Source organism: Zonotrichia albicollis, chromosome 12 (assembly GCF_047830755.1).
Source record: "Zonotrichia albicollis isolate bZonAlb1 chromosome 12, bZonAlb1.hap1, whole genome shotgun sequence".
NCBI lineage: Eukaryota > Metazoa > Chordata > Aves > Passeriformes > Passerellidae > Zonotrichia > Zonotrichia albicollis.
The window spans coordinates 12,480,426-12,505,847 of record NC_133830.1 but is presented as its reverse complement, the minus strand read 5'-3'; the positions used below and the strand labels follow the sequence as shown (position 1 = coordinate 12,505,847).

At 37.3% G+C, this 25,422-nt stretch overlaps 1 protein-coding gene across 14 annotated transcripts in view; it reads right to left on the bottom strand.

Annotated features, from left to right (window-relative positions):
- ERC2 (ELKS/RAB6-interacting/CAST family member 2) overlaps nt 1-25,422 on the bottom strand; it is a 402,457-nt gene that overhangs the window by 338,795 nt on the left and 38,240 nt on the right. For 10 of the 14 annotated variants that reach the window (XM_026792408.2, XM_074549878.1, XM_074549880.1 and 7 more), the window contains exons 3-4: nt 13,550-13,573; nt 12,520-12,936 (exon numbers count right to left, since the gene is read on the bottom strand). In XM_026792408.2, the coding sequence (XP_026648209.1) occupies nt 12,520-12,936; nt 13,550-13,573 (441 nt within the window). The remainder of the gene's footprint in view (nt 1-12,519; nt 12,937-13,549; nt 13,574-25,422) is intronic. The other 4 variants (XM_074549881.1, XM_074549883.1, XM_074549887.1 and 1 more) reach the window with 1 other exon arrangement.

The following is a 25,422-nucleotide window of genomic DNA, read 5'->3' as shown; positions in this document are numbered from 1 at the left end:
TTCCATCATGCAGAAGAACTAATATAAATCATCCCCTAAAACATTTTTACGGATTCATTAATACCACAAAAATTACTTTATACAAGATGCTATATATGGTATATTACTTACATGGAATACTATATTCCTGCAGCCAGGAAATGCACTTGGAAAATAAAGATTCAGAGTGTGTACATCGACATGGATTTTGTGTTCATGCTGTTTGTGTTTATCTAGGTGCAGTTGTCACTCCCAAGCAATTGCTTTAGCAGGAGGTTGGGAAACAAGCGAAGCCCAAGCTGTGCACCAGGCAGGTGTGAGAGGCAGGCAGCCACACCGAGTCACTGCTGTGCTGCACACACCTGGAACAGCGCTGGGGAACAGCTGCACCTCACTCTGCACCTGCAGCAGGGCTGCACTCCCAGCATGACAGAGGGAAGAACAAGGCACGACTGCTGCTGATCTTTGGGCCCCAGGTACAGATGAGAGTGCAGAAGGGTGTGAAGTTGAATACAGAAAGGGTCAAAACATCCCAAAGAAATCCAGAGGACAGACAAGCTGGTAAACCTTACTTCTTCCAAGTTGCTTGTCCTGGTGTTTCCCTCTCAGTGAATCCCAAGCACTATGTAACACTTCAGGAAAGAAAACTGCTGATTAGATTCAGAGACAGATACTTAACAGTAATTCAGAGGGTGTTCACAGAGACATTAGCATTTTTAAGCTGCCCTTAGGACTAACAGTTCAGGGAAGAAGGGCTCCAAACCTTCAAACAAAAAGTTGCCCCAAAAGAAATACCAATTAGCATATAACCTGATTAAATGTTTAATTCTGAAACTTGTCTTGGGCAAAAATTCTGAGTATGGCTTCATCACAATCACCCGATGATGAAACACAGTAAACACCAAAGTGAGACAAAAGTACCACGGAATAGTCTCAATTGTTTCAGCCTGATACTGGGCTGATACCGTTATTGCTGAATTCCTCCTTCAAAGTGAAATGGAAAAGGGATGGTAGACAAAACTTCCAAACATTAGATCTGGAATATTTAACTCAGCTCTGAAAAAGAAGGGGAGGACGTTCTCGTGGAAAGAGAATTCTTGCAGCTCTTTCATAAGCTGTGAGTTGCTGCAACCTCAAATTGCAGCAGTCCAGGGAAAGACCAGGAGCACCAATGACTGCCAAGTCTGCAACACATAATTGTGACCTGGGCAGAACACAGTCAAATACATTTAGCTGTCATAATGGCAAATGCAATTGTTCAAATCATGTATAAAACCTATTTCAATCTGACAAAACAAGCTTTCTCCATAAATTCATTCATGCTGTAAATTGCCTAAATTTTACTTTCCTGTAGTAAGTATCTATCCAAAAAAAGTGCATAACTCTTACAGCTGGCAAGCTAAATATGTTAAGCCAGCTCTTTTCCTCCTCTTCCCAGGAGAGTTTCTGCTCAAAGTGTCAGCATTTTGTAAATAACTAGTAAGCATTTCACAAATATCACAATATCATGATACATATACCAGTTTCAAACCCTGCTCAGCAGCATTTGTAATTTTACAGCCTACGCTTTCCCTCATTTACAGAGTTCATCTCTGTCACTCTGCTCCATGATTCTAGAAGGAAAGGATTATAAGCAATATTCAAACACATTTGACATTAGATCTGAAGCTCCACAAAACTGAATAAAATATGCTTGTGAAGTTCAACAACCATAAATTCATATATTGGGAATATTCAGCCTGCTAATAATGCACTCATAATTTGTTTATTTTCAAAAAATAAAAGGGAAGCTCTTATAAAAATTTCTAATGCGATTTTTTCTATCAGACACAAAAAACACTCAGGTTTTCTGGATGTTTAAACCATTATTTTTTAGAATGCTGGAAAGCAAGCCATTCAGAAAAAAATGGTTAATAAATTAAAGAAAAATTTTGGATGTGGCACCTGGCTTCCAGATACATGTGATAGAGGCAATAAACCCCTCCTGCTGAAGGACACAGCAGAAACAAATGATCAAAGTAGCCTCAGTTTGGAATCCTTCCAGAAGCTCCATCTTACCATCCTGAAGCCCACTATTGTTTTGATAAATTCTATTATCTGAGTTGGTGTTAAAAATGAACTTTTTTCCTTGGGGCCTATGCTTGTCTGTTCCCAATCTCTTGGTAAGAATTCCTGTTTCTGGCAAATCATGCTGTGCCTCAATGGTGCAGATGGGGAGGAAGCTCTGCCAAGACCTCTGTAAACACTCACAATACTGTTGAGAGGCTGAAAGGTAACATTATTTTGATAATGGTTTCTGAAACTTATTATCAGCAGAAAATCTTTTCTCTGCCACATGTCCTCCTATGTGAAAATATGCCATCTGCAAGTTGAGAGCTGAAAATTACTCTCTCCAGGCAGATCAGGAACAAGTGAGAACAAACTGATTGTTCTGGCTCAAACATGCAGGTGTTCAGTCCACCAAGGCTCTGAAACAGATCGACATTTTTGTTGGGATAACAATGCATCTGCATCAATGTATCTGGAATAACAATAAAAATCCTTCCTCCTGTTATACAATGGTATATTTTTAAACAAAATTTAAATTCTACTTCTTTGTGAGAAAGCTCTACAATGGAAAAAAGTTGTGGCATATACGTGTAAAGGCACTACAAAATCAGAAAAATTGTCTAGCACATATTTGTTCATCATTATGTTGTTCAAGCTATGAAAACCCGCACAAGCATCCTTCATTTGAGGTACAAAAAAATTTAAAATTTTCAAATATTTTTTTTAAAAAGAGAGAGAGAATGAATGCTACATCTTATGGAATTATCAGAGTGGTAACTCTCCAAGGATACTGTGACTGTTTAATAGATGACAGCAAAGACAGTTGAGCAGATAGTATATTGGGTGTTCTCATCTATTTGGCACCTGCACAATCACTTCTGAGACAGCAAATAGCAGCAAGCTTAATTAGTCATAGTTGGGGGACAGAAAACTTCATCAGCGATGACACTACCTATGATTAAGATGTAGCAGAGAAATGTGCTTTCTCCATGAAAACACTGCTCTTTTGAATGGCAGCTTCTTCCTTCAGATATTGAAAGAAGAAATGCTGGAGCCATGGGAGCGCCCAGTGTCCCACAGGTGCCCCAAGCTGAGAGGGGCTGTGGTTTAATTCAGCACTGCTCCAAACCTGCCAACACCTGAAATGAGCACTGCTGCTGCTCCAATGTGCTTGCAGATGTGTTGCAGTATCAGAGCCGATGTGGTGAAACTCCAACTCATTCAAAGAGGAAAATGACTCCTTAGTTTGCTCTTTAACTTTTGTAAATCAAATGACAATCCTTGACTAACACAGTGGGACCGAATTCCACCAATCTCTTCAGGCTGCATTCCTGATTTTCTGTAGAAAGCTGCACTACCCTTTTCAGTCCCCTTGCTCTGGTTCTCAGACTTAGCTGTTCTAAACAGCATTCAGATCACAGACTCAAATAAAATCTGTGTGGAATTGTCTTTGCATTGACTCCCACTCTAAAATGAGCAATGAAAAAATAACAAATAGGGTGAGATAGTCTGTGAAAACAAGGCTGAAACACAATCCTCGTTCAAGAGAGCCATCTAGTGCCTTCATGCTCTATGTGAAGGATGCAAATCTTCCAGTTAGCTACTGGCTGATTTTTAGGAATTATTTAGAGCCTCATTTTTTCCCTATACTTTCAAATACGTAGTAACCAATGCACTGTGTCTTGCTCAGCATCTAAAGACCACTGCTCTAGATAATAAACCTTGCAAAAATCCAGCAGATAATGAAAAAGTAGAAATTTAATTAAGTCAGTATTTGCAGGAACTTGCTCAAAGGATCTTATGAACTGAGAAATTCCCAAAGTTATCCTTCTAAAGATTATACATTAAAGAAATACTTTTCCCATGTTTAGTTTTGAGTCAAATAATGAGCAAAATAAAATAAAACCACATATTTTAGCATGTATTCATTGTGACAAATCTAAAATCTAAGGTCTATGTACTTTTATGAATAAATTTATATTCAGGGAAATTAAATATGTAAGAGTCAAAATCAATTAAAGCAGTGTGACTATAAAAATAGATAACTAGATGTTAATTATCTATTAGAAAATGAAAATAATGCATTCTCCACATGCATACTTTAAGGAGAAAGGTGTGTGCAGCTCATTCCCTTTAATAAATGGCCCTTTATTAGCCTCATTTAGAATTTTTTTCCCAAAAAATACTGGTCTGAATGCAATTAGGAACGAGACACCATTGCAGAGCAATAACAGCATCAGAACTTTGTTAATGGAGCATACAGCAGCCAGTGGAGCACCACTAAGAATCTGTTTGCAGTTACCAAGTACAGCCATCAGCTGACTAAGCATCACTCTAACAATTATTACATTATTTTTCTTTTTTTTTAATTACTATCAGTGGAACTTAGACTACATCAAAAATCTTCCATTATCACCGGTCTCTAGGAAAGAACACAAATTGTATATTTAGAAAGAATACATTCAAGTGAATTCCATAAAAAGCAGGGCAATGAAGGACACACAGAGCCAGTAGCTATCCTAAATACACTCATTAGACACAAATGGCTCTAAAACACGTGGGTTGTTTTGTTTTTTAAAGGGTTATGTTTCAGGGAAAAGATGATGTGCTGATGTATGGAAATAAACCAAGCAGGTGAAGACATTCGTTCCACCTACAGAAAAGCTACAGCAAACAACTTCCTTCCAACAAATGGAGCCTACCAGTAACCAAGTCTGGATTCATTTATTCTCTCAAATCTAATCCTATTCCCCTTAAATCAGTCAATCCCACTGACCTCATCTGACTCAAAAAAAAACCCCACAGAATTTTGTCCTCAGTTCTTTCAAACATATCCACATTTTTGGCAGATATGTCTTTCAGAGCATTATTATTCACAATATTTTAGCCAAATATTTATAGGGAGATGAAATATGTTAATAGCCATTATCAAATTTTATTTTGTGCATAAATATATTGACAGCCTTATAATCATGTTGGAATACCAGCCTCAAACTGTTAACAACCAAAAAAATTTTCCTATTATCAGGATTGCCTCACAAGCCATTAACTACATCTACAAAATTAAGATATTATCATCTATTCACTAAATCAGAAAGACTGTTTTGTTAAACAGTTTAATCTAACATTATACTTTTCCTTCATTAAGCTGAGTTTTAGGTGAAACTTTAGAAAGGGTTCACATTATTAGCTGTGTTCTACTACCTACAATAAAACTTCCACTTTCATTCCTAAAATAAGCCAGCACATACCAAGGCAAAACTCATTTTCTTACACAGAGTTTAAGACTTCTACAAGGAAAAAATTTAGTAAATTAAAAACTTATTTTTTAGCAGACTGGGGGGTAGAGGAGGAAGGAGGTTGTTTTCAAAGATGAAAAACATTTTCTTTTCAGTCTTTGCATTCTTGCAAGGGAAGAAGTGTGCTCATACATATATAAGCATATATACAGATGTAGACTCTGGCAGGAGATTGGCCGGCTGCAGTTTTCTGCAACTCCAGCTCGTGTGACAACACATGGATTTCCAGCCCAGGTAAAAGGCTGAGTGCTTCCTAAGACAAAGCAATTTCAACTCAGCTAACAGAGAGGGTCTAAATCAGAGAAGTGTACACTGGAATTCCAGGGTGGCCAACTCTCCCCTTCCCTGGAAATTCTGATTCTGAGAAAACACATTAACATCTCAGAGCTGTGAGTCACCTCCATGAGCTATAGTCATTCTCACAAAAAAGGAAGATGGAGCTAGAGAAAGTTAATTACATTACAGAAAAATGAAGTTATTGGCACAGAAATGAGTAGCAGCACATTTACAGAACAGGGAATATGAAAGAAACCAAAATTGATCATTTTTCTCTATTTCATTGTGGCTTGTCGCCAAAATTTTAACATGCAACCAGGAAGTAGTAAATGTGTGAACTGAGCAAAGAGCCTTGCAAAGACAGTATTTTATGTCTGGGGACAACATTTGAATTACAGCAATTTAAGCCAGTCTCCAGATTGCCTTCTAAAGGATGCACTTTCCAGGAATCCTGGCAGGACCAATACTGATCACTTCCACACATAGAAAGGTGCAGAAATCCAGCTTATTTATGAATCTGGTTTTTCCCTCTTACAAAAAATAATTTTTTAGTTGTTAGTATGAGACATGGCAGTTGCAAACTGACAGCTTTCTCACAGATGAGATCCCAAACTACTGGTGGTGGTGTCATGGAGGTCAATCTTGCTTTTAAAGAAAGTGTTTTCTAAATGAACAAAGTTTTCCAATTCTTCATGGACTTATAAAAACTATTGCAACCAAGCACCCTGGCAAGAATATCACAGGGCATAGCAAAATCTGAATGGGCTATGTTAGAAGTAACAACTGTTCTCTAGAGCATAATCAGGTTCTGTCTATTTTCTCATGTCTCCAGCAACTGCCAACACTGCAGAGTCCTCCTGTATACTTAAGGGGTCACCTAAAAAACACATATTACTATTGATATTTTGATAAAAAGCAATTGGCTTTAGAGCAAATAAGATTAATATTTTGAGTTGAGGCAGGAGAAATAAAAGGAAAGAGGTACTAATGAACCTAATAAAAAAGCTCAGCCTAGAATGGTTGTTAATCCGTGTAACCAACTTCAGGGAAGAAACGTTTGGTGTCGATAAAGCATTTCCTTAGTAAATTACTACTGGCTCCAGTGTAAGACATTTACAGTAAACACCAAAAGTCTGCAAGGCATCTGTTCTATTCACAGTGGAAGAAGGAACTTTGCTCCATTAATAACTTTAAAAACATGCAATAACTAATTCATGATGGCAGTTCAAATCCTATCAGCAGCCTTCATTATTTGACCAAGCTGAGTTCAAAGATAGAGCAAAGTTTTAAAAAGCCCCTTGAAAGTTTAGAAGTACACTTTAAATTATTATAAAGATGTGTTGTTCTTCTTTTCTACTAAATACAAAAAAGCTGTAACTTTAAACCATGAGCAACAACATTATTTTAAGAATACATGCAAGATAAGAGTTAAAATGTGTATATAAAATCCTATATGATCTCAGAATTTGTTTTAGTGAAATTGTATGTTGTACAGAGAGGGCATGTGTAATATACGTGTATGTATATATAATAAAATACTTGCTGGAATTTTAACATTTGACTTCACTAGAGACTTAGTGGGACTTTGCCTTAGGCAAGTTTTTAATAGCAATAATAAAAAAATACTTAATGGTACTTAGGGTAAATAATGTGTGGTCACTATGTTTAAAAAAAAGTAATACCAAACATCTGTGCTAGATTTCCACATGATAAAATCCCCATATTACCTACAGTTCTCCCAAAGTTATAGAGAAACAAATGTTTATTTAAAATTCTAGAAGAGACATGTGATAACCAATTTAAGAACTGTAGAGCAGGCATCTTGTGTTTTCTGACAAGAATGTATATTTAGTGATCTTTATGATATTTCATTCTGAACACGAAGAAAGTCATAGTATGACGTTATGGCTTCAAGACAGATTTTCAATCACTAACAAACCAAGAACATCCTTTTCCTTAAATCTACTTGCAAAGACCACTATGTTCCCCACAGGATACATTAAGTTTCTTATCAAAGCAAAAACTTTTTTTTTTCCCAGAAAACAAGAATAAAGTTCATCTATCTTTGAAAAACACTACCAAAAATACTTAAGTGAATTTAGTTGGTTAAAGGCATAGGACTCAGTCTAACAGTGATGGAAAACCAAGTGCAATCTGGGCAGAAATCCTCAGAAAACGTGAAACAGAGCTCAATGCGCTCTTAAGAGGCTCCATCTCCCAAAACTGCAGCAGCAACTCATGCTCACACTGTTTCTCAGAGCTACATTTGTTCTCTCTTGCTTTGTGAATCAGGACCTCAGGAAACCTTTGCTATAACTCTCTCCAAGCTGGGAATCCTGCTATCCCTGTGAAAGCTTATTGCCTAGATTTTCAATTCTCTGATAGAGGAAAGAAATCTAACCCCATTTTTTACACAGCTTCTTTCCCAAAATTTTAGTGAACCTTGCTGACATTGGCATTCTTTGCTATTCCTGTAAAAGAGCAGGATTCCAACTTCAGCTTTGTTCTCTTTCTCCTGCTCTGTAATGCATCTCACATTTGCCACTGCTAAGGCCCTCAAACACAAAGCTTGAGTAAAACTGTCATCACAAGCTTGCTTTTGTGAAACAAAGTTTAAAAACGCATGGATTGCACACTGCAAAAAGGTACAATCTCTGAGGGCCACCAAGTCAACACCTCAGTTAGCCTGTATCTCCTAAAAGAATATGAAAGCAAAGGAAGGAAAAAAAAAGTTTTATTTTCTAGAGTTATTTCTCTGCCTCTAGTACACCAGCCAATTCCATTACTCTCACCTGTACTTTCTGCAAGAAATACCATCTAAAGCCTGGAGAACTTCCAGATCTTTGAAGGCAGCTATAATTACCAAATTCTGCTGAGGCTACTCGGGAGGGTGGGTGGGGGAAGGGCAAGAAGCAATCAATGGCTTAAAACCAAGAAATTTCTGCATGATTCTTGGATAATCAGCCAATCAGAACAGTTGGATATTTATTTCTGATAATGTGCATTCTTGTGTGAAATTGCCAGAAAATTAATAATTGACAAGGTGGTAGAGTCTGACTGATAACAAGAAGTTATTTCTCTCTACCGAGTTAAGTGAAAAAGTTACCAGCTAGACAAAATCAGCTGTGGAGTAACAAAGAACATCTCCTTTAGAATTCAATTCCTTGTAGGATCAGTGCTCAGGAGGTGCAGCTCAAGGAGAGAGAACTGGCATTCATTTGAGATACAGGTGTGTTCAAGAGGCTGTCCTAAATTCCCAATGTTTCAAGACCGCTTGCTTCAGTTTCTCTCACAACACGGTAGTTTAATTCTCTGGTTTAGTCAAAACATCATCCACCAGGGATTATTAATAGCTTTCTACAGCAGCATGTTGAATTATCTAAAAGATGAACAAAATTAATGAAAAGAAGAAATTCCAGCTTTGCACTGTTTTAAAGCACTAAGAAATGAACAGAATAAGAGAGAAAATTATGGTTGCATTAGGGGAACACATGGTCAAAAGCTCAACATGTAAGAGTACCTTCTTTTAGCTAGGTTGGTACACAATTAAATTTCATGAACTGAAAAATTCAGATCAAAAGTAATTTTTAATTAAACACCAATAGCAAAGGGCTTCTGAAAAGTCAATCTCTACATTTACATTTTAATGCAATGTTGAGGCTGTATAAAATCAGCTGTCTTCAATTAATTTTTTCCATATTCAACTTAATTTGCACCATGTTGACTTTTTTCCACAGACAGCCCTCTTTCTGCTGGAAACTACAGCAGAATCATTGTAAAGGTAAACTGACACAAACAAACCCTACTTGTTGAATAACTTCATATGATGCTACACAGAATTTTATCATCCTCGTTTCACAGAATCACCAAGTCATTAAGGTTGGAAAAGGCATCCAAGACCATCAAGTCTAAAGTCTTTGGAAAGCTCCACCTTGTCAATCAGACCAGGGCACTGAGTGTCAAACCCAGTCATTTCTTGAACACCTTCAGGGACGGGGACCCCATCACTGCCCCAAGTTGTCCATTCCAGCATTTAACAACGCTTTCCATGAAGGCATCCCTGAATCTCCCTAAATCTCCCCTGGTACAGACAATTTCAAGTGCAGCAGCAGAAATAAAATAGCAAAACTAATTAAAGACAAGAAACAGCCATCCAGGATTTCATCAAACAGAACATTACACATGACCCCATACTAGTTTCTCAGAAATACACTCAACACTTGAGCTACACTCCAGCCTGTAAAAATAAAGAAAGCAGAATATTTTAGATTATGTTCTAAAATGACACATATTTTGTTAAGGGTATAGAAAGATTAACACAATTTGAGTGAATTCTAAATAATTCATGAACAAAAGTCATTAAGAATCTATCCAAGTTCTAGCTTACTTTTAAAGCATTCTCAGGAGGAAAAACAAATGTTCAGCAACTCTGCCAGGTGATTTACACAGTTAGGATGAAAAACTACAAACACCAGTTATGGAAAAAAAATATTAATCCACTGGGGAGGCTGCTGCAGAAGACAACCTAGTAACCTCTGTCTTATACTGAGAACCTGTATTGTGCAGGATGAAGACTAAAAGCAGAGACAGAAATTCAAATGAGCACTGCAGAAAAAGGATTTACCAAGTTACACATAAAGATCAAAGGTTGATCTATTTGGAATTTTAACAAATATGTAATACTTTTAAACTATACATAATGTCTGATGTTACTTCAAAGCCTGCAGACAACTTTCCATAACAAGAAAGCAAAAGAAAAAATTTGAACCTCAGTACATTTTCCAAGAACCAGAACAATAAAATCCAGAGTACTGGATAAATAAACAGGCACCTACTAAAACATTTTGTTTCTAAAGAGTTCCTACAGCCTACACCTCATACTTCCAAGCTCCCTACAACTTCAAATATGCAGAAACTTAAAAATAAATAAAAATAAAACCTATAAATACTATGTGCAACAGAAAGAGAGCTGGAAAGAGAGACTGCACCCAAAGCCTTGAATTCTTATAAAAACAATGAAATCGTGAGCCAAAATGTCCAAAACATCAGACAGTTCCTGCCAATCTGGCTGGGACAGATTCCAAGCAACAAATGCAGTAAAATTTTAAACCTTGATCACTTACCAAGGTATATCAGCATTTACCTCCTTAGTGGTAAATCCCATTCTACACTTGCAGAACTCCAGACAAAAGACAGTCTTTATATTTGTATATGTTCCCTCAGTTTACTGAGGGAGAAACAACACTTCTCCCTGCCACTGAGAACAACTGGGAGGAACATCAAATTAATTCAGTACAAATACAGGAGAAACATGCACAGTCTGTAGGTAGCCCTAATATCTCCTCTCAGCATGTCTTGGACTAATCAGTAAACTGGATGCCAATTGGCTTTACTTGGAAGCTTACATTTCATCTAGTTTTCGAGCTCAATTTAGTTCTACTTCTCACTGTCCTCGATAATCGTTCTCATTAGAAACTTTCTTCAAATTTCCTCATGTCCCATAAATAGCCAAATTAGGGCTCACAAACTTAATTGACACTGATACAACAGATGAAAAAAAATCACACAATTACCCATCTTTGAAAACAGAGTGTATGCAGACCTAAATCCAGAAACTTGTCTGCTAGTTTATAGAACTTATTCCACAACCCTTCCTCATCACATATTCAGTATCATTAGCTCCTTATACAATTCCTTTCAGGATCTATTATTGCATTACACCAGCTTTAATTAAAATTCTGCCTGTGAAAAGATTCAGGATCAAATCTTCACAAGAAAGCTTTACTGAAGCCTATCACGACATTTTCCACTTTCTAAGCTTGAAATTGGCAGCAGAAACTACTGAGTCCCCAATGTATGTTCTAGGTTAGAGAGGAACATAAGCTAAATATAAAATAATTTATCCACAGCAAAGAAAATATTTTGCCTACCATCTCTGGATGTAAATAGCTGTTCTTAATCTCAAACTTAATTCTTAAGCTCTTGCGCTAATTTCATTTGCGCTTTGAGCCATCAGGCAAACTGGTGTTTTCAGTGACCACACTGCTGCTGAGTTTCTCAGTGAATAGATGTGTTTCTCCTGACTTCCCTTGCTGTGTATGTTATCCACAACCTCCCTGCAAATTTCCACCCTCCTTAGCAAGGTCTTTGTGAGGAAGACTGGCCCGCCTTGTTTGCCTGACAGTCACATGAGAACACTGCTGGCATCTAAAGGGGCAGATGGGCTTGACACCAGGCCAGATTTTCTTTCAATTGTACTAATCCAATCATGCCAAATCCAGTCCCAAAAATGCATTTACAAGTGATGTAGGCAGCTGGTGCAGGTGGGCTTGGGATCAAATTTAGATTTTCTCAAAGCAGAGCACAGCCAGCAGCACAGTGTTTTTATGTGACAGTACAGTATATTTACATAAAAAGTTGGAGTATTCCCACATGAAAATACATTAGAAATACGCATAGGCAGAAGCTTTTGTTTATATGCAAGGAAAATTATTTTTAAACACTCTTTTCAAACACTAGAGGCATAAAAATCCAACACAAAGGTAGCATGCACTCATGACTCCTTAGAGCAGAAGCAGGTGTCACTTCCCTCTTCAATAGGTCTAGTCTTCACTTGCCAGATATCACTTCATCAAAATGAAAGGATAAAGGAACTTTGCAAAGCAACATTTCAGAAACAGTAAGCCCAAATATATCTACTTCTCTTCCATAGTTTCTTATTCTTGCTTTCAAATATCATACAGTCCTGCTGGGTATTTATCACAGATGTAAAACAAATGCATGCTATCCTTTTCATCCAAAAATTAGAGCACAAAAAGAAAACACTTAAATATTCTATTTCTAAAACTGCAACAAGTTCCATGACTATTTTTAACAAAAATATGTACTTTAAACAAATAAATGAGTTTTTAATTACCTCTCTAAGATGCATGTTTTCCTTCTCCTTCTGATCTAAAATCACTTCTAAGTGATTAACCTGAGATTCAGCCTCTGCCATCCTTCGAGTTCTTTCATTGTCATCTTCCATTCCTTTAGAAGGCAAACCTTTACTTTGCAACATCTCTAGAAGCTTTTTTATTGATTCATCTCTGGCATTTAGTGTTTGTTTTTGTGTTTCAATCCTAAGCTCCATTTCTTCTAGAGTTTTTCTCAACAGGAAGAGCTCTTTAGCTTGTCTATCATGCTCTGCCTGAAGTCTTCGAAAATTCTCCTCCGTGAGCTCAATGGTAAAATGCTCAGCCCCTCGGTTCCCACTTTCTTGCTGGAGAAGATGGTTAAGGTCTCTCTGCGTTCTAAGCTCATCTTGAAGTGCCTGGATTGTCATTTGCAGATGCTGCAATAAAGACGACAAAAGAGAAAAAATTAGCTTAGGATCTGATTGTAGAATTGGTATTTGATTCAAGTTATGTTGTATGCTGTTACAAAAAGTCATTAGAATTAGTAATGGAAGTATACCAAATGATCTAATAAAATATCAAATGCAGGTGACAATATTTGTAATGATATCTTTCAAGTGCTTCTAGAAAGAAAAAAGAAGACAACATACACAGACACAAAATAATGTCAGCTACAGATAAAATTAATAGCAACAAATGCAAACACTAGGCAGTGACACATCCATTAGAACAATCAATGTGTACCTACAAAGCTCAAAGACTCAGTAGTCCATGTTTTCTAAATTACCTCATAGACTAAAGGTAAATCTGCTCGTCATGGTGCTCAACAGTACTGCTGTTCATGAAGTCAATCAAAGCCCTCACTACAATTAAAGGGGACTCTGGGGAAGGGCTGAGTTGGGGCTGGTTGGTTTCATTTTTCATTTTGGAAGTTAAAGCTATGAAAAGTTTAGTAAACAGGATTACTGCATCTCTAAAAAGCAAACAAAAAAACCACAATAAGCGATACTGAATTTTGAAAAATAAATTTACTGCAAGTAGCGGACAAACCTTTGTTCTTCTGGCATCCAAAAACTGAACAGCATGGTAAACGAAAAAATGAAGCAAAATCAACATAAATAAAGGTCAGATGCAAGCAAAGGAGATTCAACAGAAAGAACTGAATTCAACAAAAAGTATCTTCAACAGAAAAAAATAATTTTATTGAGTTATACAGAAAGGCAACAACAAATTCACAGTACTCAAACATATAAACTTATAGACAGACTTCACTCAGTAGAGGTAACAAAGAAAAGCATATTTGAAATAATCAGTCCCATGATAAATTACAACATTCCTATTGGACATTGCTGTTCTTTTACAGTTTTAGGTTTTTCAGAACACTGACTTGTCCTAAAATATTTATACTACATCTGAGTACAGGGATCTGTCTCTGTTCCAGAGGTGTGTCTTGCACTTCCTTACTCAAAGCAGATCAAACTCAAAATGGATTTTTCCCATGTTAGGGCTGGAGTACAGATAATTAGCCTAAATTGCTATGGCTTATGATGTTCATTTCAGATTATGTCCTCATCTGAATTTGTATTTCTTCTTATTTTTTCCCTCTACTCATTGCCTATACAACATGCTGAGCTTTAGGAAATATGAATTCCTGAACAGGCTCACAGTCTGTGCTTTAACTGAAGGAATTAGGGGACTTGAATGCATATCATCAGACCTGTTAGGTTTAATTGATGTTCTGCAACTCCACATTCTAAAAAACAAAACAGCAGAAACCACACCAAATAAAACCCAAAAAAGCAACAACACAGACACCAAACTAACAACAAAACATTTCATTTGATACTACCTTCATGTTTTACACAAGTACGTGTAAATCTGTCGTGTTTTAGCAATGATTTAAACTAAATTAAAAACTCTAAACCTTGAGAAACCACCATTTTGAAATCACCTTAAGAAATCAACCTTTTGAAATAATGTCTTTTATCAGTCATTTCAAATGGAAAAGAAGTGTTGCCAGTGGTAGAATTCAGTAAGACACTTTGAATCTCTTCTGTCATTAAATAAGCACTACTTTAATGTATGTCCAGATCTTAATTCTCTTAGTATCTGCATCTTACTAGGCACACACTCAGTTGAGAGCACACACATGCAAGCCACTCATTTACAGCCCTGCTTTTATTTAATGGCAACTCTTATCTTTTCTTAATCTCACCATCTTTTTAATTAGATATAATAACTCCATTAAACTGGATTAAAAACTCCAGTAAACTTTAAATCCTTTAGATGTAGAAACTTCCTCCCTTTGAATCTACTAATGTGCCCACTGTTTGTGACCCTGAGACTGACTACACCTTCTGCTTCCAAAATTATTTCACTGTCCTGCCTCTCACACCTGACCAAGAACCTTTTCAGTACTACCATGATACAATTAAGAAACAGCAATATTCAGTAACTACCCGCACCCCAGAAACAGTCAAAATTATTTCCCTGATCTGAATAATGATTTAAGATACATCCTCCAATGTTAAATCAGACAAGAGTTACTACATCATGCTACATTCTATTTACAAATGAACGTTTCTCCAAAGTAGTTCCTATATATCAAATCCCAGTATGTCTATAGAAATCTAGCTGAGCAAAAGAAAACCAATTCTAAAATACCATGTTCTAACTCACAAATTAAAGTAAACCTGACATACACATTCCTAACACACAAAACTTCTGAACGTAAGCTCTAAAAACCAACAATTGTTGGATCAACACAAAAATAATTAGAAATCAGAATTCAAACAACAATTCTGGTTAAAATGAATGAGACAAGTTCCTTTTCTGCCCCCAGCAGCCTGTGCATGCTCTCCTTAGGCTCCACCAACCCCACGTTTGTCACTAAGCATGGCAGCAATTCTGGCTGCTTCTCTGTAATTATCTTAAACCTAACAGCCTCAACTGTGGCAGACTACTGCTACTTTGACATAAAAGAATCCATTTTTGTACACCTTCAAGACTTAGAACATGGTGGACCAGATTTAGACTTCTGCTGGCACAGATTTTTCTATCTGCAGCTTGCTAAGGAAAGGAAAGAACAAATGGTGTGAGGGTGGAAAGAAATTGTATAATTAACTGCAGGGGAAGGAATGTAGGAGTGCTGTGAATATCTGTCACATGGTTGTCATTACAGACACAGAACTTAACAGGATTTTTTTAAAAAATCATGTAAGATCTATCACATTTTTTATAATTTCTATTAAAAATGGACCAGTTGACCAGAAATATTTCCATGCCCATTTCTTGACAACATATAAATAGTTCTCTCAGAACTTTTTCAATCCTTCTTTACAGCCCATCTCCAAGAAGCAATCCATGGAACTGTGAATTGCCCCATAAACTGAAACAAAACTATAAAAGGAACATTAACTAATGGCTCTTCCCAGATTTCAATTCATGTTCTACACAAGGAAGTTCCTCTAGTCTATGCCAACTAACTACACCCAAAAGAATCGCCTGCTGAGAACTCTACTGCCTCCGTGTGCCTTGGGCCATATAAACACTTCCAGAGCATCCTAAAGCCACAGATGTGGTGAACAGCAGAGGGGAGTGAATTCACAAGGAGACTTGCCGATTTTAAATTGCTGGTCCACCTACAGAAGCACACAGCTTCTCGTGCTTTGCACCATCATAGGGCCACCAAAAGCAAAGAACACATTCAAGAACCCAGTCCACAGGATTTTAGCTCCTGATTCTCCTGTTTCTTTCCCACCCCAGTTAACAGAGAATTGGCAGGGCTGAATCAGCTGACACAGTCTAGTCTCTTGGCAGTGGCAAATATAAAATTATACCGAAGACTTTGCAAAAATCATCCTGTGTAATTGTATGCTATAGAAAGCTACAGCTATACCTGAAGAATACACCTCAACAAATACAACAGCAAATTATCCTGTCAACCATACCCTCATTCTCTAAAATCAAGCTTCCTTATTTATTCCATAATCTATTACTGTTCTATTTTAATTCTCCACAGTATGAGGTTATATCATCGAGAGGAAACAGACTAATAAAAGCTTTCTTATGAACTGCATCTAAATCAATTTGTATGCTAAATTTAGTTATGCTGCTGAAATAAGTACGAGCATTACACTTGCAAATATTTGTAACTAAGTATTGTTACAGAAAAACATGCAAATCCTAATTTTCTTCTTTAAAGAAAAAAAGAAAGGGAATTGGAGACATTTTCTTCATTACCATAAATTAAGAAATTAATTCTCTCTTGCATTTCCTCATCTGCCTATTACAATTCATAAATCTGGTATCCAAAAAAACCCCACTGAAAATCCGTTGACTAGAATTTTGCCTGAGTAAGACAGGACTGACAGAAAGAGTTGGAAGAAGAAGACAGATCTAATTTGGGAGGAATAGCAAGAGATTCTGGCCACACACGATGAATCTTCAGCATTAAAATTTCTGAGCATGAGATGTGAGAGAGCTTTTGCATAACACTGTTTGCTGATATAACCACACATTTGAAAAGAGAGAATTCTCATCTGACATTCCTTACTTTTTCCTTCTTTATGCCTTTAAATTTAGTGTCTTGTCAAATTCTATAAAGCTTGCCCTTACAAGCGTGCTTTGCAAGTTTGGTAAGGAATCCTGTCACGTACACTTAAATCTGCATTTCTTGACACAGATGTGGTGGGCTGAGCTTGGCTGGAGGCCAGGACTCCACCAAGCCACCCCAGCACTCCCCTCCTCAGCAGGACTGGGGGCAGGAGGGGAAGAAGATGAAATAAACCTCGCGGGTCAAGGTAAAGGCAGTTTAATAAAACAAAAGCAAAGGCCATGAGCAGAAGCAAAGGAAAACACAAGATTCACTCTCCTCGTCCCATGAGCAGCCCATACCCAGGCACCTCCTGGCCAGTAGGGCTTCAGTACAATTGCTGCAGAGAACAAGCACTAATAAAGAACACCCTCTCCCTCCATCAGCTTCTTGTTCAAACCTTTCCTCCTCCATTAATAATCAAGCGCCCACCAAGCTGCTCTATCACTCCCCTAAGCTTGCCCCTCATCCTGGGCTTCACAAGTTAAATAAGGAATCTGGTCATACACATTTACATCTCCTTTTTTTTTTCCACGGAATAGAGCTCAGTTCCCTGTGACAAATGCAGATCTTAATTCACGCACAATCCTGCTTCTAAAGTAAATATTTTCATTATGTGCATTTTGTTTTAATTTCTTGGCCCACTCTGATCATCACTAAACCTAATTTCTCCCCAGGCCCCAAACCAGCAGTGAGGAATGCTGATCCTAAGGCATTCTACTACTGTTTAAAAAAACCCCAGATAATTGTGTAGTCCCTAGAGTTTTCTGAGAGCAAAAACTGCCCTCCATTACATCAGGAATCTATTCTGGAATCTGACAGGGCAGTGCTGACATATTTAATCTGAAGTATCAGACTTGACTACTATTCAGTCAGCTTCTCCAGGTCATCTCACATAAGTAGTTTGGCAAAAAAACAAGTATTGCCTAAAGAATTGAGTTCACTGAACAAAAATGCATCCCCATACAGGCTAAAAAACTTTAGTACTGCAAATTCAGAGCAGCTTTGCACCTATTTTTTAAGAAACAACCTGCAAATTTATATCCTTCCTAATTCCCTTTTTTGCTGTGGGCTGAGAGATGTTGATGAGCCAAATCTTGTAGGCTGTAATCACAAGAACCAGGAGGACAAGAGGAAGAGACTTTTAGAAATGTAACAAGTCAAACAGACTTGAGAGGAATAATCTGCAAAGATACATGCTGGAGAGGGAAAAAATCAATTTTTTAGTCATTAAAAAGAGGTTTAATTAAAACCTTTGTCATCAGTATCATAGCAAAATGCAGAGGTTTGTATTTAGGTGATCCGTACCATGACAACTTTTAGGCAGTCCAATTATGCTGCTATGACAACACTGGCCTCCTTTCTTTCACCCCTTCCTTTTGGAGAAATACTGCTAGTAGTGCCAGAGTCACTAAATTGTGTATTAGTTAACTGAAAAATCATCAGTAACAAGTATTTTGACCAATATGAACACCAGTGGAAGAATCTGTTTGCCAATGACTTCTTACAACTTACAGGGGGAAAATAAAAAGTACTTTTTAAGGCCTGGAAATCAATGTCAGTTTAAGAAAAGCAGATTATTATTTGTTTCCCAGTAGTTCTGTCTGCAACGTTAACTACACAGCTAAGAACAATGCATGGTTTAGAAGTCCTGGATACTCAAAGATAAATCTTAGGCATTCGTATTCTAAAACTATTCTCAACAGAATATAGATAAAGTAACTATATACTGGAGAAATCCTCCATCCCCTCACAAACTCCAGCTCCTCTGAAAGCCTTTTACATCCTGCATAAAAAGTTTCTCCTTTTTTCACGATTGAAGCACTTAAGGTTCCCCAAGGAAGCTTTTAAACCATTTGGGATGATAAACCTTTACCCTCCCCACACAAAATGTCCCTCATGGCCTTGGCTCTACAGAACACAAATCACAAGTATTGATTATGACGGGCCATTGTTTACCAAAGATGAGCCGAATTCCTGTCCTACAGCTAATCCCAGGAGGAACTGCAGTCACTGAACAGAAACATGGCCTGAGTTTCCCATCACCAGAGCTCAAGTCTGGCAAAGTGAGAAAACACTCAAGGCCTTGTCCAGACAGAAAAGCAAATTCCACTCTCCCATTGATCTCACCCACAAACCCCAGTGGTAACAAATAGATACAAGAAGAAAAGAAAAATAAAAAGCACAGGAGCACAGCATTCCCAGCTGTCTATTTCCCATGAAATAGACTTCCAGTTATCTCCTCTGCCTTTTATCTAGAGGAACAGTAAGGTTTCAATTCTGCTGATGCACTGTCTGGTGCTTTCTGGAAGCCTTTGTTTTTGAGATTGCCTTCTCTGCTGTTAAAGCTTTCCTGTGAAGAAAGATGTAACACAATAAATATACCCCTAAAGTAATAATCACAAGCTTTCAGAAGGTAACAGTACATTATCAAGGGTTTTCAATGTGTTCTATTTAGACAAGATATTTGCCGACACACACAAAGCTCTCAAAACATTGTGGAAAAAATTCTTAAAACTGAAGAAGTGTTGTTCACTAACAAAACATTGCACTGTGTATTTATTACAGACTGAAATTTTGTTTCTGTTTCATTAAAAAAAAAACTAATTGGAGGAGCTGCAAAAAAAGAAAAAATTCTCCCTGATCTCCAAGTTCAAGTCTCCACACACAAAGCAGATTTTTTTTTTTCCCAGCATAAAGATGTTCAATGTCAAGCTTTTTATCAAATAGTATTATATTCCTCTTTTACTATAATTTGAGGGATATTGTGTATTCAATGCCCAGTACAGAAAGAACCATATCTGGATTAAGTCTGCAAGTCACAAACAGTAACTAAAAACTGGTAAAATATTATTTGTCTCAGCCTCACCAAGCTACAGGTTTTTAGTTCATTTTCACTCGATAAAATTGGTTACATATTTGTTATCAACACAGGAACTGACTAATCAAATGTTGGGAGAAGCTAAGAGCATGTTTTTGTTTTGGGGATATTTTCAGGGTATTTTAAGAAAAAAAAATGCAGAGCTCCCCTGAAAGTGAAATCACATATATCCCCAGTGGACCAGCAACAGACTGAGCACTGCCCTGACAGATTCCAGAATAGATTACTGATGTAATGGAGAGCCATTTTTGCCCTCAGAAAACTCTAGGGACTACACAATTATTTGGGGTTTTTTTAAACAGTAGTAGAATGCCTTAGGATCAGCATTCCTCACTGCTGGTTTGGGGCCTGGAGAGAAATTAGGTTTAGTGATGATCAGAGTGGGCCAAGAAATTAAAACAAAATGCACGAAATGAGAGTATTTACTCCAGAAGCAGGATTGTGTGTGACTTAAGATCTGCATTTGTCACAGGGAACTGAGCTCTATTCCTGCTTCCATGGTCATGTACAACTGAAATGCACCTGCCCAAAAACCTGGGAATATTTGCCTTCTTCCTTTCATATCCATGGGATTATGCTCTTTACCACCAGTTAAGTGTGAACCATCATGCAAACTGCAGTTAATGAAGAACAGAAAGTTAAGAATTTGTTGCTTCTACCTGCCAGCTTTAAAAAAAGCCCTGATAATCAACAAAAATATTTGGCAAGTACTTTCTTCTTTCTTTTCGGACAGTAGAATGTATTGTGCAGCCTGCTGATTCAGTCAAAATAATAGCATAGCAAAAATCTTGGATGCTAAACAGGACTATTACTTTCTTATTTCTCAAGAACTGAGGTCGGCGTACATTAAAGGAATTTTTTTTCAGGCACCAAGTCAAGAAATTGCTTACAAAAGGAGAGCATTGAGAGCAAACAAGGTCACATTTCAAACACTGAAAAACTTGTGGTATTTGATCTTCAGACCCTCCCTTTATCTGCTTAAACTTTTGCTACAGAGTTTCTCCTTCTGGCAGAGAACTCACTATTACCTTGGAAAAAAATGAATAAAATTAATCCTTTTCCCAGATAAAAAAAAAAAAACCCAAACTGGGCTCTCTTTTCCTATTTTCTAGTCTGCCTCTAATGAAACATCCCGCTCCTTTCATTAAAGAAATAAAATCTGAGAAAGGAGATTTTTGAGGACAAAATGCAGGTTCTGCTGAAGCTACCAGAGAGAAATGCAGATAAAGGAAAACTGTAGAGGTGTCCAAATTGTGTTTCCAATTATAAAATCATTACAGAACAGAAATGGTTCCTACAGTCAGTAAACAGCAAGCCACAAACACTGAGTGATTTTAGAAAATAAGTATTCACATAATATGCAGTATGTGCTTGTTTCTCAGAGGACTTGAGTACCTGGCACACTGTAAAAGTTCACATTTTATATATCATATCTGAGAAGCAATACAGGGAACTCCAACAGACTGAGAGCCTGCCAGTCTGTCCAGTGGAGATTTTGGTGATTATTTTACACTATATTGAAAGACACAAAAGAGGAAAGTTAGAAGACCAGACAAAACATCAGCACTGTATTGCAAACCTTGATGTTTAATTCACATGTGAACTGGGGGCTTGAAGTTTCTATACAGGACGTCTGTATTGACAGAAGAGGCCAATGCAAAGCATCACTGTAAGTTGTGGGAATGGGACATTTTAATATTTGTGCTGACCTTCTTACCCTTGCCACCTTTCCATTTTGTAACTTTCTAAGTATATATTTTTAAATGCAGCCACTAGAAATATCACATGAATACAAATTACTCACATGACAATTTCAAGCACAGTTTTTAGTAAGCCAGAAATGCAAGTTCCAATTTCAACCTCCCCCTGGTCTATTTTAATCAGCAAAATACATAAAAGAGCACTCTTCAGCTTTCAATTCTTTTTCACTACTAGGAATAGTACTGTGAGTTGATTAACCATAATACATAATCATTTCCCATTGAAACAATCTGAAAAGGAGCCTTAGAACTGTGGGTTCTGATACAGCCAAAGGAAAATTAAAAAAAAAAAATAAAATTAGGGATTTCAGTAGCTCCACTCAAAACAGAGTTGTTAGATACAACAGCGACAAATTATGCATCACAAAGCAGGGATGACCATCTGGGAAGACATTTCATCCTGGTTTACTGAAGAAATGCAGGCATGCAGAAGAGAAATCATCAGGACTCAAGAAGATCCCTGCAGCTAACATATTTACGCTTTCACAAGTCGGGAGAACTTTGGTTTCGCAGTGAGCTTTGTGAAATCTGGATTTATTCTTAACAGATCTCATAGGAGTCTCTGCACGGCCTAAAGGAATCCAGGACAAGCCCATAAAACATCTGCAGCTCCGGAGCGTTCCCACAAGGTGGCACTAAATCCCCAGCCGCAGAAAATCCTGACGGAGCGCAGAAACGCAAGGGCAAAAACCCACGGCCATGCACATAGCACAGAAAAATAGACTACGGCCACGTTCATGGCATAAATAAACAAGACTATCTACGGATTAGAAATCGCAGGATAGAAAACTAGAAATAACAGCCTAAAGCAGATATTTTAGAAGAGATTGTAATTTTCCCCTCATAATTCAACAGCCGAAGTGGAGGGCACACAGACACATACACCACATGTGTGTATAAATAAATAAATATATATATATATATATACACACACACACACTCAATATATACATTGACTTACAGTCAGCACTTCAGAAGAGATCAAATTGAACTCCTTGTTCAACTCTTGGCTCTTTGTTCCAAGTTCTGGTACAGAACCAATATTTCTGATGTAGTTCTGATTCCCCTGCCCTGGTGACACCCCACAGGTTGGGCAGTGCTGACTCCCAGTGCTCTGGGCGCTGCAAGCACCAACAGCCAGATACAACTTGTACTCAATATTCCATTTTCAATTACTTGATTTTTTTATCCCTCACCCTTTCCTTGCATGTTGGTGCAGTCTTTTCACCCCAGGTACCTTACATAATCTTAATTACTGAAATAGTAGTGTACCCATATGCTGGGCTAATTTTTAGTGGTGTTCAAATTCCTGAAGTGTCCAGAAGCCATCAGGAGGCCCTTTGTTGCCAACTTCAATTAAATAAACAGGTATTGGGCCATTTCAGGCCAAATGCCTTCCAAAATTCATGCCTTCCATGAATTTTAAATTGTTAGCACTATCTACTTTTCCTCCAACAGTTTATTGTTTTTTTTCCTCATTTTTCACACTGCTTTAAGTAAGCATGCTTGTAAGAACATTCAATTTTACAGGTATTAAGAAAGAAATATAGGAATTATTAAATCTCTGCAACTACTTTTCAACAAAATGCAAAAGAAAACAATTGTTAAGGTAAGAACAGATAAAGCAATTTGATGATCAGCTCTGTGCTCCAAGCATTACATTCACACAAAAAACAATGCTAAGTTCCACAAGCACACCACTACTATTGATTTTCTCTCCACCACCCACCTTAGGGATAAGACACCAAAAGATCCAGGGATGGGTAAGGGATTTTAGAGCCACCTTGAAGTACAAAATGTTTGTTTAATAGTAACTGCCAGGGGGGTTTTTTCTGCACATCACATGCTTACACATCTGTTAGCTATATAATGTAAACTCATTGCAATTTAAGTACAGATTTGTGACCAGAATGAATATCCCCTTCAACATATCCTGCCTTAATCCCCAGTTTTTGCACTGTATGACCAGAGAGGATTTGTTCTATTCTGTATAAAAGGAAGTGAGACTATAGAATCAGTACTCCATGCATCCTGCTCAGCTTCAGTCAATAACTGAATAAACATATGGGCTCTTTTCTTTGTAAAAAGTTATATCATGCTCTATCTTTCTACTTTTCCACTCATGCTCAGGTGAATCTTCTATTTGAATTAGAAAACTCCATGATCCTTTATTATGCTTACTTTGTGCTGTTGCAAAGTTTCACAAGTTTTGCTGTTTCTGCTCTACAGGTGCTCAAAGACTGTCATTTAGTGAGACAGCTGTTCCTAGAGGTGTTTCTCAAGGAAAGCATTGCAGCGTTTTCTCAGTTCTGTTTCACCACACTGATTATAATTTGTACCCTGACTTTCATGAAAGCCTTAACATTAACTAGCACTCAGTCTCACAGAAGGCAGACTACCTAGGGTCAGTACACTGCACTTGATTCATGTTCTTATCTCACCTAATTATTGTAAAATAAATAATTCTATTGGTGGACACCGTTCAGATTCCACCCTAGAATTTTAGGAGAGTTCTAGCAAAAAGCACACTTCTTACAGCACAAGTTGCTTAAATAATGATCTGGTAAACTGAAGAACAACAACAAAAAGTTCGATAATCAAAGGTAAAGAAATTTCTATGTAAAGGTTATGGGATAAACATTTGTATATAAGAGCTAAGGGAAACAAAGCATCATTGCATTCCTGCTCTGGCCACTATTTGTTGATCCTTAAGGGCAAAGCTGTTGGAAAATACAAGTGCTCCCCCTCCAAACCTGAGAGTCTATATGGCAATGAGAACAGTACCAACAGTACTGAAGGATGAGTGTGACAAGCAATATGATCTTTGTAATTGTTACTTTGTTTTCCCACATTTCAAACTACTCTTCATAATGCCTTCTCTCAGCCCAGCTATTAATGTCACCAGTCCTTAGTATTCTTGCATCAAATCCAGAAGAGCTGATTCCAACCCATCCACCTGAGATTCTTCCTCTAACAAACAAGAGAATCATCACTCTACAAGGTGTTATTTTCACACCACATTCTTAGAAACAGTGTATTCCACTTTTTTGAACAGTTTTATGCACACTAATTGCACAGAAAAATTAATATTGATGATATTTCAAACAACTGCACTGCTTCCAGAGGTAATAAAATATTGAATTATAGTTCTCTAATTCAGGGCCATCTAAGCACGAAGAATTGGAAGAGATCTTGCTCTGAAATACTCTAATGCTGTACAAATGAGATCATTTGTAGCAGCAAAGGATTAGTTGCAGGGGGAATTGCTTGCTACTATTTCACATGCTGCAGCTCCCACAATTTCTCAATCAAAAAAAAACCCATTTACATCACCTCTGAAGTAAATAGTACTGCAAGATGCTCCTACAGGTGTAAAATCTGTCCCAGAATTCTCAAGATCAAACCTGTATGTTACTCAGCAAATGAGAAAGCCCCATGCAAAGGAAGTTCTCATACAGAATACAATCCACCATAAATGAGAACTTGTATCAGATATTATAAATTAATTTAGAAGCCTGCATCTTAAGCTACTAAATGCAATTATACTTATGAAGAAAACTGCATTCATTTTTTCAACTGAAAAGGGAAGGAAATCAGATTTTATTCTGTATTATCTAACATCTCTACAGTCAAATCTATTAGCCCAAGAAGCCAAGCTTGTGTATAACCCTACGCTCAAAATATGTCA